The sequence below is a fragment of the Strongylocentrotus purpuratus genome, unplaced genomic scaffold (assembly GCF_000002235.5).
Source record: "Strongylocentrotus purpuratus isolate Spur 01 unplaced genomic scaffold, Spur_5.0 spur5_contig_856, whole genome shotgun sequence".
NCBI lineage: Eukaryota > Metazoa > Echinodermata > Echinoidea > Camarodonta > Strongylocentrotidae > Strongylocentrotus > Strongylocentrotus purpuratus.
Genome location: NW_022145564.1, coordinates 594,887 through 610,000, shown reverse-complemented (window position 1 = coordinate 610,000; position 15,114 = coordinate 594,887). Strand labels below are relative to the sequence as shown.

Sequence of the window (15,114 nt, the reverse complement as noted above, 5' to 3'; positions counted from 1 at the left end):
TTCTCTCTCTCTCTCTCCCTCTTTCACTATTAACAGAAAAGAATGATTAAGAATACATTCCTACAATACGATGTCTTTTGTATACATCAGTTTCTGTTTTCGCTGTTGTTGTTTTTGTGTTGCAATTGGTAATTCGTACAATTTCCAGTTGGAGTATTTTGGTTGCAGTGAAAATACAGCAATTGGCACGAAACTATTTTGGAATAAATCATGTTTACGTCAAATAACAGGGATCTAGGAGTTTAGGAATAACTAAATGATGCAAGTTTTCATTCGTTTATCAAACGATCTGTACTCGAATTGACTCTATATAGAATACAAAATGAATGAACTCATTCGTATGCATCATTTGTATACTGTGTAACATCACACTTCGATTCTTCCATGTAAATAGCTCCACGAGGTGAAATTCCAAGTCCGTTTTCCGAACTACAAGTTCAATATCAATGTGTCTCAAGGGGCATATCCTGTATTCCTGGAAATCTGGGGGCGGGGGAAGATCTTTTTCTTTTCCGGGCATGTCCCCCTCGCAATGTATCCGGGATGTTAAGAAATTAGAGGCGGAGAAATTAGGGTTGGAGCAGACTCTACTTCCTTCATGATTCCCCAAACTTGTCAATTTTCAACAACAAAGCGTTCTCAAAACATATTAATGATGCTATTGATAGTTATTTTTGAAGATGCGACGATAATAATGATAATGCTAATAATAATGCTAATAATGATAATATTAATAATATTGATAATAACGGTAATAATGATAAGAATTATGATAATGATAATAATGACAATAATGATAATGATGAGAATTATGATAAGCACAATAATGATAATAATGATAATGATGATGATAATCATAAAAAATGATGATAATAATGATACCAATGAAGTAAAGATGATGGAGATGATGATAACAAGTTAATACTGTTCTCACCGACGAACTGATATTCAGATTCAGATTCGGATTCAGATTCAGATTCAGATTTTATTGTCCACGTTAAAAAAAAACCCAGAAATTTGGCCTACATTGGTAGGAGATAACAATGAATACCAGTATAAGATTGGAGTGGCCCCTTCGACCCTTGTTCTACCAATGTGCATCTCCATTCCATCTCCTCCACCAAGTCACCTCCGTAGCCTAGGGATCGCCTCCTGGTAGAGCTTCGGTTACCCCTCTCAATCCTCAAGACTGTCAATGTTTCTGTAATTCTAGTCCGAGTGACTAACATCCACGGGTTTAAATGACTGTGGTGATACGACCTCTGTCTACTTTCTATCTTTGACAGGGAAGGTAGTATTGTTTAAAGCGAACCACCATCCGAAACAGACAACATTGTATGCTTATCATGAATACATTATGATCGTTCCCGTAAGATTCTAACGAATTCATGTATAATCTAACATTAAAAGTAAATTTAATAGGTTTGGAAAGAAAATTAAACTGGAGCATAAGAAAATGTGGACCAGTAAAATGTCTGTCTCAACCGGATGTTGTTTAAAAGTGTACCCCATGTCTGAAATGAACGCTAACGTAAACAGAGAGTTATGTTACCATATGTTCTTGTACACAAATGATGAATAATAAATCCTAAATGCTTTTAGAGTATAAAGTTGGTTAGTTAGAAAAGAATAATGTTTATACCATTACTAGATCCAAAAGGATCATTGTAAGATGATAAGGCATGAGTTTAGTGAGGTAAATGAATATCTCTCCTGTGCCACCCCCGCAAAATAAAATTGTCGACCCAAGTATAACTCATAGATGCCTGAATAAATAATATGCAACAAAACACAAGCAAACTTGTCTTTGAAAAATACAATTACTATGTGATTGGGTATTCTGACTATTACGTCACAATGGACTCCTCGCTTACGTCATCGATGTTACTTCTATGAAAAAACAAACACAAACACATATCGGGTGACTGTTTGTTTCTATTTTAGGACACATATTAGGCAAGCTGTAACTTAGGAACGGAAGTATGACGAAAGGACTGCTTACACAAAACTTTTAAACCGCTAAGATGTTGATGCAATTAAGTTTCGTCTTGAGTAATCTTTTGAAATACGTTTGATTGATGAGGTTGAAATTATTTCAGACAGAAGAAATGTAACGAAATTTCACATTATTCTGTTAGAGCGAGTGAGTGAGGAAGATAAACAGAGAGAGAAAGACTGAAAAAAGAACACGCAGACGAGAGCTACAGGAATAGAAACGATGAGTATGGTTATGATCATAATAATGAACGAAAAGAAGGTATTGACTTTCTTGAAGAAGAAAACAATTCAAATTTGAAGACAAAAAATCAATGTTTTCCTTATTTCACTAGTGAAGTGTAACTGTTTTGCCAAGCACAATCATTATAAAACACGATAAATAGGCTTCAGCTCTTATTTCTAAGTTGTCCTTGTTTTAAATATTAGGTCTTCAGTATGGGGACGTAACCAACCATTGTATCGTTAAAAATAAAGTTGAGTTCAGGTCATGCGGTTGCATTGTCAAAGAAACGTTGTGGAATCGATCAGAAAAATTTGATCATCTAGCATAATGATGTATACTGCAAGGTTCTGGAATCATCAAAATGATAAGAAATTTGGCCCAGTCTTTGTAAAGTTACAAGCACTATACACAGAAAGATGTATATGGGACTACTCGAACATGGTATAACAATCCGTCCCGATGATGATGATGATGATGATGATGTTACATGCGATATTTAGAATATAAAGGCATTTGAAGAGCCATGTTTTTTCAGGGATCATTTTGTTATTTGATGTTCTTCCACACTTGCATAATACAATGATAACGCTTTAATACAAATTATGTTTCACCTCTTCCAAGAACTCAACCTTCTCTTTAAAGCTAGGCCTGAAATCAAGTCTGCATGACATCCAGGCATGGAAAGTGCAGTGTTGTTGCTCAGTTCATACCATGACCACATTTGTGTTAGCACTCAGTGATTTATTACAACTGAACAAGCGCAAGCAAGTCGTAAATCATATAACAGTTATAATTAAATCTCTTGGTAAACATGGTATTATTCGTGAAGCAGATTTTGATTGGAAAGCTAGAAGGGTCTAGTTCATTGTAAAGCATCCAATGAATTATGATTATTATTGTATCATCTTATTATATGTTGATGGCCACCTACTCCCTTTTTTCTTTCTTTTCCTCGCCTCTATTTTTATGTTTCCCTCTCTCCTTCCCTCTCTACCTCTCTTACTCTCCTATATCTAACCCCTTCTCTGTCTCTGCCAATCAATCTCTCTCTCCTATCTCTCTGTCTCTCTCTCTCTCTCTCTCACCCTCTCCTTATCCTATCTCTCTCTTTCTCTCCTATCTCTCTCTCTCCTCTCTCTCCCTCTCTCTCTCTCTCTCTCTCAGTCTCTCTCTCTCCTCTCTCTCTCTCTCTCACTCCTATCTCTCTCTCTCTCCTCTCTCTCTCTCTCTCTCTCTCTCTCTCTCAGTCTCTCTCTCTCCTATCTCTCTCTCTCTCTCTCCTCTCTCTCTCTCTCTCTCTCTCTCTCTCCTATCTCTTTCTCTCTCCTCTCTCCCTCTCTCTCAGTCTCTCTCCTATCTCTCTCTCTCTCTCTCTCTCTCCATCCACTCCCCTGCCTTACTTGCAGTCTTTACTTCCATCACACTCTATTATTTTGAGCCTTCACCTTTACACCTAATTGTACTTCTAATTTAAAGATAAACTCCAGTACTGGTAAAAAAAATAAAAAAAATTCTCACAGAATCAAACGAAACTTACACTGAATGTTCAAGATTACAAATAAATGACATGTGCCAAACAATTTCGGAAGAAAATGTATACTGGCTGAGTAATGAGCATAGAAAGACAAGGAAACCAAGGTAGTACCATCCCCGACACCATGTGTGTTGTCCCATATATAGCTTTCTATGTGAGTGTTTGTTACTTTACCAAGACTCGGTCAAATTTATTATGATTTTGATGACTCCAGAACCTTGCAGTGCACACCAATACTTACATGCTACATGATCAACTGTTTCTGATCCTTTCACAATGCAATCGCATTACCAGTACTAAAGTTTATCTTTAATAGTAGACTCACATGTGCTCCTTAATATTATATGCATGAATAATCTACGATTGCATACTGTTTACTTGTATTATAATGATTTATAGTGTATTTTTTAACATGTATTACTAAATACTTTTGCAAAAATATTGTAAAACATGCAGCTCCTGTGCCCTGCTGCGATGCATATTCCTTGAATAAATTAATCATTATTATGACGAACATAGTAGATGAATCAGGTGACGTTGTATTCAAATAACTCAAAATATTACTATTACTATTACTTCTACTGTTATGATTACTATTATTATTACTTTTTATTTGACTTTATTTATCGATATTACTATTACTATTATTTTACCATTTAATAATAATAATAATAATATTTAGCTTTTATATAGCGCTTAATACAAATGTCTCTAAGCGTTTTACATTACTTTATATTACTAGTATGATTAATATATACTAGTTTTACTATTATTACCATCATTACCAATATTACTAGTACTTGTACTAGTAATAGTACACTTATTTTTACTTTTAATATTACCATTTGTTATTCTTACTACTATTAGTGTCATCATTATCATAATTTAATTGTAATGATTATAATTATCATCTTTTTGTATCCATATCTTTCCAGTGTAAAGTGAAGGCATACACGCAGTGTTCAGGTGGCAAGGCTCGCAGCAGGGGACGGTGGTTGTGCGATTGCCCCGAGGGATATAGTTGTGACTATTCACCAGAGACTCGAGCGTTCCTCTGCATGCCTGACGACCCAACCAGGTACACAAGACGCATCATATGGTCTCGAGGAGTGCTATAATGAGGGTACGACCTGCTAACAAAAAGGGAAACCCGCTTTTAAAAAACGACCTGCTACCAAAAAGGGAAACCCGCTTTTAAAAAAACGACCTGCTACCAAAAAGGGAAATCGCTTTTAAAAAGTTAAACCACTTTATAAGAAACTCGTTAAAGAAAACTACATTTCAAATACTCAAACACTTGGAAAGTACAAGCTTTTAATTAACTTTTTGGTAATCTCATAATGGTCTTGAAGAATTGTATTAAAAAAGGTACGACCTAGTACACAAATTGTAAAATTAGAAGGTTACGGCACTCAGTTAAAAGTTCCCTTCTTTTTCTTGCTAGCTCTTAACGAATATTAGTAAATATTCAATAGTAAGGTCATTAAGTAAATAAGATAACACTTGTAGAAGTTTTGTTAAGTTGTAACATATCAGTTTATCTTCCATAATAGAGTATCACATGTAGCAAGACAGGTTTCACACTTTTTAAACTCTCTCAAGTACTTGTTATCGAAGTACTTTCCGAGTGTTCTCGCAGCATGTTGCATTTTATACCTTCAACCAAAATTAAAATGTTTGTGCGGATCAAGAAAGTTTGCTTCATGCAGAATATCCCAGATATATATTTATATATATTCAATTCCAAGGGTTTCTTTATAAAGAGGGGGAATTGACTTATCTACTTTTTAGAAAGATTCAGTTTAACTGAAAGATTTTGCATTATGTTGACACACACATTATGAAATTCAAAAAGCGTTTTAGAAAGTATTGTAGTGAAATCAAACACAAGTCTTATCTAGTTTTGTACATCATTAACAAATCAATACGTTTTTAAATGATAATAATGTTTCTGACATTCCTTTCTTGTTATGTTTGCATTATTATTTTGCAGCGATTACGATTCGGTTATTAACCGGATTGCCTGAACCCACCAATCTAAGATGACGGGTAACCGTACTTTCAACATTCGATGGATCCGTTAGGTCATTTATTCATCATATCTTCATTATTATTCCACTTGGTATACCTTCGCCTGAACTGTCGACCTTTGACCTTTGACATCTGTATGTGTTACATTAAAAATATACTAATATTTGTGTTCAAACACGGTTGTTCAATTAATGGACTCATGGCATAGTATAAATTCAGTTGATTCTTTTTACGGAATGTGGTCATCTCCCAAAGTCCCCAAAATAAAATTGTATTAACAAACTTGTTGTATTTGCACGTATATGAAATTATATTGCCTCTACATTAGAAGCAGAGGAAGGGGGAGGGGGGGGGGGGCAACAGTCAGTTTTTTGGAAAACTCCTTAATCCCATATGTTCTGTTTATTTTCCTATTTTGTAACTATTAAAAACAAATTTCCTTTTGATTTTGACCAAAATATGATGCCCAGAAATCCTTATTCATTTCAAATGTATGATTTTCTTGTATATAATTCCATGATATTTCTTGGCACTTTGCCAATTATTGCAAATTATGTAAATAATCAAGATGTTTACGTTTTGTCAAGCACGCATTTAGTTGAGCTATTAATCAAATTCATGGTTAGGAGAGTAGGCTAACAACGCACCTATTTAATTTACTAAAAATATATTTGTTCTTCAGTACTAAAATGGCATTGGATATGAAGTAGAGTGTTATAGTATAGTCAATGGCAAATAACACTTTTAGTTATTAAAGCGTCTATTAAAGTTGTTGTGTTTTTGTTCTTTGTTTTTATTTTAACTGTTTAATATGTTGTTGCAATCTATTTAATCGAAAGCTAATATTGTATATCATTCATTATGTCTGTTACTATTTAATAGCTCGGCCATATTTGTGTTAAGCAAGCCATTTTGTGAAGAATCTAAACTACTAAACCTATGGAAGTTAAACGTCATTGATATGTTTCCAAACGTGCAGTATGCATAAGATCTTATAACCCGCTACATGGCGTGACGTCATTTCGAAGGCATTGTTGCTTATCAAGTCACTAACGCATTCTTACTAGCGCGTAAATAACAGCGCAAGTCACTGACGCAGTCTTGCTAGCGCGTAAATAACAGCGCAAGTCACTAACGCAGTCTTGCTAGCGCGTAAATAACAGCGCAAGTCATTGACGCAGTCTCTTTTGTAGCGCCTAAATAACAGCGCAAGTCACGGACGCAGTCTCTTTTGTAGTGCGTAAATAACAGCGCACGTCACTGACGTAGTCTCTTTTGCAGCGAGTAAATAACAGCGCAAGTCACTGACGCAGTCTCTATTGTAGCGCGTAAATAATAGCACAAGTCACTGACGCAGTCTTGAGTTAGGTACATGACGCCTCGTGTGCAGTGGATGCATTACGCAATAGTTAGAAATGGCTCGATGGCTTGTTTATAATATCATATTCCAAGCAACGTCGATGAACAAGATATGAAAGGATGATTGTGTAAAATGAAAAAGTCAAATGGTTTTAATCATTTTAGCGAAGATACAAGGGATCTCATTGGTTCGAGCCCCGGCATGACATACATGTACTGAACGTGCATGTCATTTATACTCACAACCAAGAAGATTGGAAATGTGGGATTGACAAGATTCCAAAAGCGATCCTAAACATGCTAAATGAATAACTTACACCATCATGGGTATGGTGTGTACAATGTGTATTGTATTTAAAGCGCTTTGGAGACATTAGTATCAAGCGTAATATCATATACCCTCCAAGGCGTTAATTCTACGATCTTATCGCGGTTAACTATTAAACAAGGCAATAACATTACTAGTTCTGACCGTTCAATTCAATTAATGTCTGGTATCTTTTTCGAGAAATTTATCCTAAAGATTAGAGAAGGCCTTCTATTATTTATTAAATATCGATGATTTAAACTTCCAAAGCACAAATAAAAAAATAGCCCACTCAACATGGTCAGTCGAGCTTTAGTCCATACGTTGATTTAGATTTTCTAATAAAAATGCATTTTAATGTTGTGTATTATCATACATGGTGTATCTTAGGTTTGACATTGTTTGTGACGTAAGCATTCTTCATTTGTTTGCTCTTTGTTCATGGTGGTTCATTATATTTCAAAGAAATAAATGTTATTTGAAAATAAACAATTTTAAACTTTCAGACCTTTCCTGTTGTTTTTCCCCATCAGGTGATTTCTGTCCGTCCGTCTCTCTGTCTCTCTGTCTCTCTCTCTGTCTCTCTCTACCTCGATCTCTCGCTCACACACACAAACACACACTATCTCTCTTTCTCTCTTGGGTTCTCCTACTCTCTCTCTCTCTCTCTCTTTCCCAATCTATCCCAATTTCTCTTGACGACTATCTATCTAACTCTACCCCATCTCATTTTTTTTCCTCTCTCTTCATCACTTCATCCCTCCCCCTCATCTCTCTCTCTCTCTCTCTCTCTCTCTCTCTTACTGCGATTAAGATGTGTTCTCAATAAACTCAAGAAAACCTTCCAATTCAAATTTTAAACTCTCTCATCTCTCTCTTTTTTCTTCTTCTCTCTCTCTCTCCATTTAAACTCAGAAGACATACTTAAACTACTTTTCCCTCATCATCAGGGTCAACGAAAATTATTAAAATGAACAATAATTATATTGACTTTCTAACTACATTTATTTCTGGAGTACTAATTCAAAGTGGCATATATACTAATTGACACCTTTTCCGTAATAACCCCGTGGTGTAGTAGTATTAGACAGGTGTCAAATCGTCTTGCTGTTTAGATTCCATCCGCTCCGCCTTGTCCTGTTAGGTGATGAAGAAGAAAAAAAAATATATATTTTACTTCATTCAAATAAAAATTAATTCATTTCTACGACAACTCCCAATATATGTAACATATATGAGAGGAATGGCAAGGCCAAAGACGTATGTGAGGTACCGGTTTTGTGGCGTAGTGGTTCGATCACTAGTGCTATGGTCACATTACCCAAAAGTAGCCTGCTCGGCGGCCGAGCGGCGAGTTTTTAACCAATGCTGCCAGGCGGCTGCCCGGCCACCAAGCGGCGGCCGCCCAGGCACCGCTCGTTTTTAGGGCATCGCTCGGTCGCCGCTGAAGTTTTAGCGCGGAGTTAAAATTTGGGCGGCGCCTGCTCACTTTTCACTCGCCGCCCAAAATACGCTCGGTGCCTGGGCGGTCGCCGCCCGGCACCGACCTAATTGCTGGGCGATGCCTAATTTCAAGCAGCGACCGAGCAGGCTACTGATCGGTCGGTCGCTGCTCAGATTTGTGACCATAGCTTTAGCTCTCAATCAAAGGGTTAAGGGTTCGAATCTCAGCCCCGCACAACCGTCTTTTGGCTTGCCATTAATCCACATTTCCCACTCTCCACCAAGGTGTCACATGGGTACCCTGGCTGACACGAAAGTCGTTGTAGTTGGCTCAGGATTGTGAGCGTCTTAAAAATGGCGCCCGACTTGAATGCTCCCAAGGGAGTGGGGAATGTTCATAGATTTATGCCTAGGAAAGCTTTAATCCGATGACCGGAGTACCCGCATAGCGCTCTATAGAGTTGTATTAAATGCATTATAAACCCACACTATGTTAATATCATCATATGAAGGACTATTCCCCCACTTGATTTAGGTAGAAATGATTAATATATAGTTAACAACTTAATTATTCATACACCTTGTACATTTGAAACTTGCGTTTGTTTATCGTAACTTAAAGCCCCTCTAAGGTGTTAGGAGCCCCAACATATTTTGATGGCTCAATTTCAATTAAATTGTATCATGGAAGTGAAAGAGGATGTCATTTAAGACACAGTGCTTGAAGACGAATATTGATGAAAGAGTACACCATTTAGGATTTCTGCGTACAACAGAAAACCCAAATTATGTATTCTATTATCAATATTTGTCTTCAAACACATTTTGGGGAGGAAATCTTTGAAGAAGCGTGTCTTAAATGAAATGTTTGCACATTTTTGGGCTCCCAACACTTTTAAATATAGAGGGGCTTTAAAAATGATAAGTGAGCTTGTTGAATTCGGGCCTCCGTTAAATACTTTAAGATGTAAGCTCGAAAACATTAATCGGGACCAATAAGTTTCCATATACAATAAACAAAGAAAAAACTTGGTTATTGTATGAATAATTTAGTTGTTAACTATTTAGCCACAAACAGAAGAGTAAAATGATGTAGGAATGGATGGTAACAAATGGAATCCAATTTGGAATACGAATGTGTGAGAAAGGGGATAAGGAATGATACGGGTACTCAAGTGGGTGGAAAGAGAGAGAAAAGGGGAAAACCATGATAGAGACAAACATTAAAGGAGATAACAAAGACAAACGAATGCATAGAGACAGAGAGAGACACAGAGAGAAAGAGAGAGAGAGAGAGAGAGAGAGAGAGAGAGAGATAGAGAGAGGGAGGGGGACTGACAGAGAGAGAAATATAGAGACAGAGAAGGACAGAGAGACGGAGAGGCAGAGAGAGAGAGAGAGACAGAGAGACGGAGAGGCATAGAGAGACAGACACAGGGTGAGACAGAAACAGACAGATGAGACATACATAGAGACATATAGGCAGAGATAGAGGGAGAGGCAGAGAGAGACAGAAACAGAGAGAGACAGCGAGAGACAGAGAGATAAAGCGAGAGAGAGAGATACGGACACAGAGAGGGACATAGCTATTTGGGATGGGATGGGGGAAAATAAGACAGAAACAAGTTTAAGATGGACGCAAAGCATGGAATCAGGCATACACATACGGTAATGAGGTGATCGCAAAACAACAGAGGGCGGACTACAGTGACGGGGAAAGAGTCACATGGCATTCGCATTCGTTGATTCATGAAAGAAGAAGAAGAACAAGAAGAACAAGAGGAAGAAAAAGAACAAGAAGAAGAACAAGAAGAACAAGAGGAAGAAGAAGAAGTAGAACAAGAAGAACAACAACAAGAAGAACAAGAACAAGAACAAGAAGAAAAAGAAAAAGAACAAGAACAAGAACAAGAAGAACAACAACAACAACACCAAAAGCAACAAAAACAAGGACAACAAGAACAAAACAAGAAATAGAAGGAAAAGGAAAGAAAATATGAAGAAAAAGAAGAAGATAAAGGAGGAAGAAGAAGTGGAATTTCTAGGGGTGCATGAATACAAATGTGAATAATACGGTAAAGATTGTTATGGGGAGGGAAGAAAGGACTTGCTCCCTATAGTTCTCCTGAATATGGCACTGATAAATAATTCTCACCTTGGCAGAACGCGACATTGCCACCACGACGGAAACAAAGACAACCTGGAGCTGTTTCACATGCTGTAAACAAAAGAAAAAACGATTGCACCCTCGAGTAAATAATTTAGTTTTTCTATTACTTTATCAAATTTAATTTGCTGTCCTTTTTAGAACAATAAGAAACCCGAAGCGACACAAACATACGATTTACAATCAACGATTTTTTTTTTATTTTTTTTTTAAATTATCAAATAGTTTACTAATTTGTTTTTAAAAGAAAATTGTTAATGATAATAATTATGATAATTAATAATAAAGCTAAAAATGTTTCAAGGTGTTTTACATCACTTTGTCTCTCAAACGTATCTGACATGAATATCGAAATTAACGACTTTTTACAATAATGAAATTATAAAACACAAAATACAAAGTACCACAAGTTAGCAGAATTGGAACTACTTTAAGAAAAACTTACTAGTATGCATTTTCAATGGCCTCGTTAGTCACTCGTAATGTGCGAACATGACCATGAGGTATTATGTTATCTTAACGTATATGATTTACATGGGGTATACAATAGGACAGGGCTTCTCAATTTCCAGACCGTCCGCGGGGCAGGCATGGCAATCCGGAAAGGGTTGGGGGACAGAATCCACCCGTCCACTATCTTCTTTGAACCAAATTAATATAATTACGACCAAAGGGCCCCATGAATACCATACTGCGCCTCGTGTCGAAAATGAAGATTTTGCCATTAAATATTAACTGTACACAAGGCAGAGTTGTGACTTTGCTGATTATGTAAATAGTTAGTTAGTAATCATTCTAAAACATCATTTTGAAACATAATTATATAGATATGGAATTTCATGGACATATGCTTTATGAGATGTTCTATTAATATGCCACGGTTGATAATTTGTCGTCATGCCATGGCCAACATAATTAAATGGGGCAATTAAGAAATGTCTTCAGAGAAGGGGCATATCCCACATCTCGATCGGTAGCCTGTTCTTAAGTGTTGGGATTGCTAAGCGGAAGGCACGGTTTCCGTAATTTGAAAGTGGACAGACTGATCTACTGCCCCTGGCTTCTTTTCCATTAGCCTTTAAGAACACTTATTTAATATGCGCCTTTCAAACAATATTTCATTGTAAATGAGAAATGAATGTAAGTTTGATGTCAAGTTTCTTTAAAGACGGTTTGCACTAGCTTGGCCAGGGGGGTTAGACCTACCTGCCAGGTCACTGACAGGCGTTTATCTCATTAATTCAGCTCTCAATTAACAAAAGAAAAAGGGATCATGGGGGTCTAAGATGCACCGATTAGGCATTGTTTGCTATATAGAGGGCGCAAGTATAGCTTTAAGTAGTACAATGGGGCTTAAATGAAAGCCACGTCCTATGCAAACATTTAACGTATTTAACGTAATGTGTACGTGAAGCATGAACGCAAGGTACTAGTTTTTGAAACAGTAAGTGCGAAATAATAATTATCCTGATGATAATATAAATGGTAGATATGAGATAGGAACCCATTGACTTACCCTTAAACTTCTTCATGTTGGCCCCTCTTTTCTCAGCGAGTAACAGGTCCTGCATGACTGGATCTCTCTTGAGAAACATCAAGGCCTCAGCGTCCTGATCGTCGTCGAGCTCGTAAGGGAATGCCGTGGTCATTCCTACGACCATCAGGGCGATGAGACAGATGAGGAAGAATTGTGAAGCCATGATGTCTGGAACGAAAACACGAGATTCCTAATTATAGTAATTAAAATTGTATATAGCTTATTGAGCTATAGCCGAAAATGGAAACATAATTCGTTGAACACCAATTGAAAGTCCGTCCCATAAATTGAAAGTGCCGTCGAGTTAAAAAAAAAATGATGTCAGTCTCTCATCTTTATTATTGCTCTAGCTCATCTATTATCAATCCAAAGTCACCTACCGTTAGCAGATATAAGTCTTCTTTTTTCCTCTTTAAAAAGTAATCGTTGTGACAGATTGATTTCTGTTATCAACGTACCAATAATCTTGATACATGTCCTACATTCCAACTTTATGTACTCTTCATTAGTAAATAGCAGCGGGTTTTGGTGCCCCTCTTTTGGAAGATAAATTGGCAAACATGACATACCCGTGCCCATGCATAGTGTTCTCCGTTTTGAAAATTGTCTACACCCCCCCCCCCCTTTTTTTTTTAAATCCTGCACCCACCCCTTCTTTACGTGAGCGTGTACATGTCAAAGGATTGGAACTTGAAGTCCTACAAATGCAATACACCTCTGCCAATTTGAAACAAATTCAAAGATGCTATAGCTTAGAGTTCAATGGATGAATAGCATGCATTTGTTAGAACTATTATGTCCCTTACTATTATACAATGTAGCACAACACAAACATTTATTTAGGAATAAACACGATAACAAAGACTTTCGAAAACACAACTCGAAGGCAACTTCTGTAGAACTTCTGTACTCCTATAGAAATAGTGATCGGATTGCGTGATGCGTCATTATAATGTTCGCATACTTCTAAAGGTGGCAAACTATTTAAACTGCCTTACTCACTAGGTTGATTTTTCCAAGTAGTAATTATGTCACCTCCCTGACTTTTCAATTTCAAAACTCTTTCCGATCGTGTTACGTCCTACCATACTGTCTACTTACCGAGATTGATGTAGGGTATCCTTGATAGCTTGTTCTTCTGAGACCTTCTGGTAGTGTTCCTAGACGAGTTGTGTTGTTCACTGTTAACATTCAGCGTATTTATACAAACTTTCAAGACGTCCATAGTCATGGATGGACAATTAAGAAAACACTAATTAACCGACCTCCTATGAACCTGATGAACAAAGATTTTAGAAGAAATGTTTCTTGAGTTGTCATGAAAGATTGATTGGAATATGAAAACAAACAATGTTTACAGCCATAAACCACGGGCCACCTCATACCGGTTGTTAGATCAATAAAATGCCAAATCTAGTCTCGATATTTGTATTTAGTCAGCAGGGGTGCTAACCGTTATTAGAATATATACATTCTAAAGGTTTTTAGTAGGTAACGTACGGCTGGCAAAATGGAGTAGGCACGCCAGCATGCCATATTTACAGCAAAGTTTATGGTACTTAGGAACTTAGGTTTTGACTGCTATGTTTCATGTTTATGAATTTTGTTTTACATGAAAGGGATTGTTCTCTTTATCGACTAATAAAGAGGTTAAATGGATAATAACTACCTGACTTTAGTAATTTGCTATCAAAATATGAACATAATTTGGAAGTTACGAGCTTTTTTAATGCCAACGGCCTAGTCTGCTGAACGCAATAATGTCCGTCTGCGTTCAGCGGAACGGCGCAACGCGCTTAGTCTGCAAGCACAAACCCTGGTCAGTCGTAAAAGTGAGTCTGCACTATAAGACTACCATAGGCCAAGTACTGTAGCTGCTCCTGACACGAGCACAAACCCTGGTCAGTCGTAAAAGTGAGTCTGCACTATAAGACTACCATAGGCCAAGTACTGTAGCTGCTCCTGACACTGACACAGCCAGTAGGTAGCTGGGCTAGACTTCTCTCAAGGCACAATGATTTTTTTTTAAAGTGTCAAGTTAGGGTCTGTGCCTGCAGACTACAACGCGCTTACGCTATAACTATAATACGACTCATATCCTAAAGATACGTTTATTGGGAATCAGCACTGGGGGTCGCATAGTTATTGTCATATCTTTTCCTAGGTTTCACGCACTGAATAGCTTTAATTAACATCTCAGCAGGGATATGTAATACCAAGGCGCTTTATAGCTCCTTGATAAAACAAACTGCGTAATGGATCGTTTCGTTATCAGCTTATAACTAGACCTATAAACACGCGACAAATATGACTGACAAAGTTACTTCCGAACAAAATGTTGTAAGGGCCAATTGTAGAAATGTTTATATGAAATAAGAATAGTTTTACAACTGACTCCGATGATTTTTTTCTTCTCACAATTTGTTTGATAGATTCAATTACGTTGTATCTACGAGTTTGATATTAAATGTTTACTGCTGTTAGTACATGATGGTATGTTGGGTAATATGTGTAC

General features: G+C 37.0%; 1 protein-coding gene and 1 long non-coding RNA gene across 3 annotated transcripts; one reads left to right on the top strand and one right to left on the bottom strand.

Annotated features, from left to right (window-relative positions):
• Positions 1-4,690: 4,690 nt before the first annotated feature.
• On the top strand, positions 4,691-7,944 carry LOC115928777. 2 transcript variants are annotated; one of them, XR_004066214.1, is made up of 2 exons: positions 4,691-4,833; positions 5,749-7,944. It is a non-coding gene; the product is annotated as an uncharacterized LOC115928777 (long non-coding RNA). The 2 variants fall into 2 exon arrangements; XR_004066212.1 differs by having other exon boundaries at positions 4,691-4,878.
• A 494-nt stretch (positions 7,945-8,438) lies between these two features.
• On the bottom strand, positions 8,439-13,856 carry LOC105437721. Its single transcript, XM_011664658.2, has 4 exons — positions 13,701-13,856; positions 12,579-12,767; positions 11,051-11,113; positions 8,439-8,589 (listed from the first exon to the last, which is right to left on the bottom strand). Exons 1-4 carry the CDS (start codon positions 13,828-13,830, stop codon positions 8,564-8,566), a joined length of 408 nt encoding a protein of 135 aa, XP_011662960.2. The 5' UTR covers positions 13,831-13,856; the 3' UTR covers positions 8,439-8,563.
• Positions 13,857-15,114: the final 1,258 nt, after the last annotated feature.

Bases quoted from the DNA above. Each gene is read 5' to 3' on its own strand.
- LOC105437721 (XM_011664658.2), bottom strand. From the start codon at position 13,830: ATGACTATGGACGTCTTGAAAGTTTGTATAAATACGCTGAATGTTAAC. The intron at 12,768-13,700 runs GTAAGTAGACAG...TTTTCGTTCCAG, and splicing joins GATACCCTACATCAATCTCG to ACATCATGGCTTCACAATTC. The intron at 11,114-12,578 runs GTAAGTCAATGG...TTTTGTTTACAG, and splicing joins CAACATGAAGAAGTTTAAGG to CATGTGAAACAGCTCCAGGT.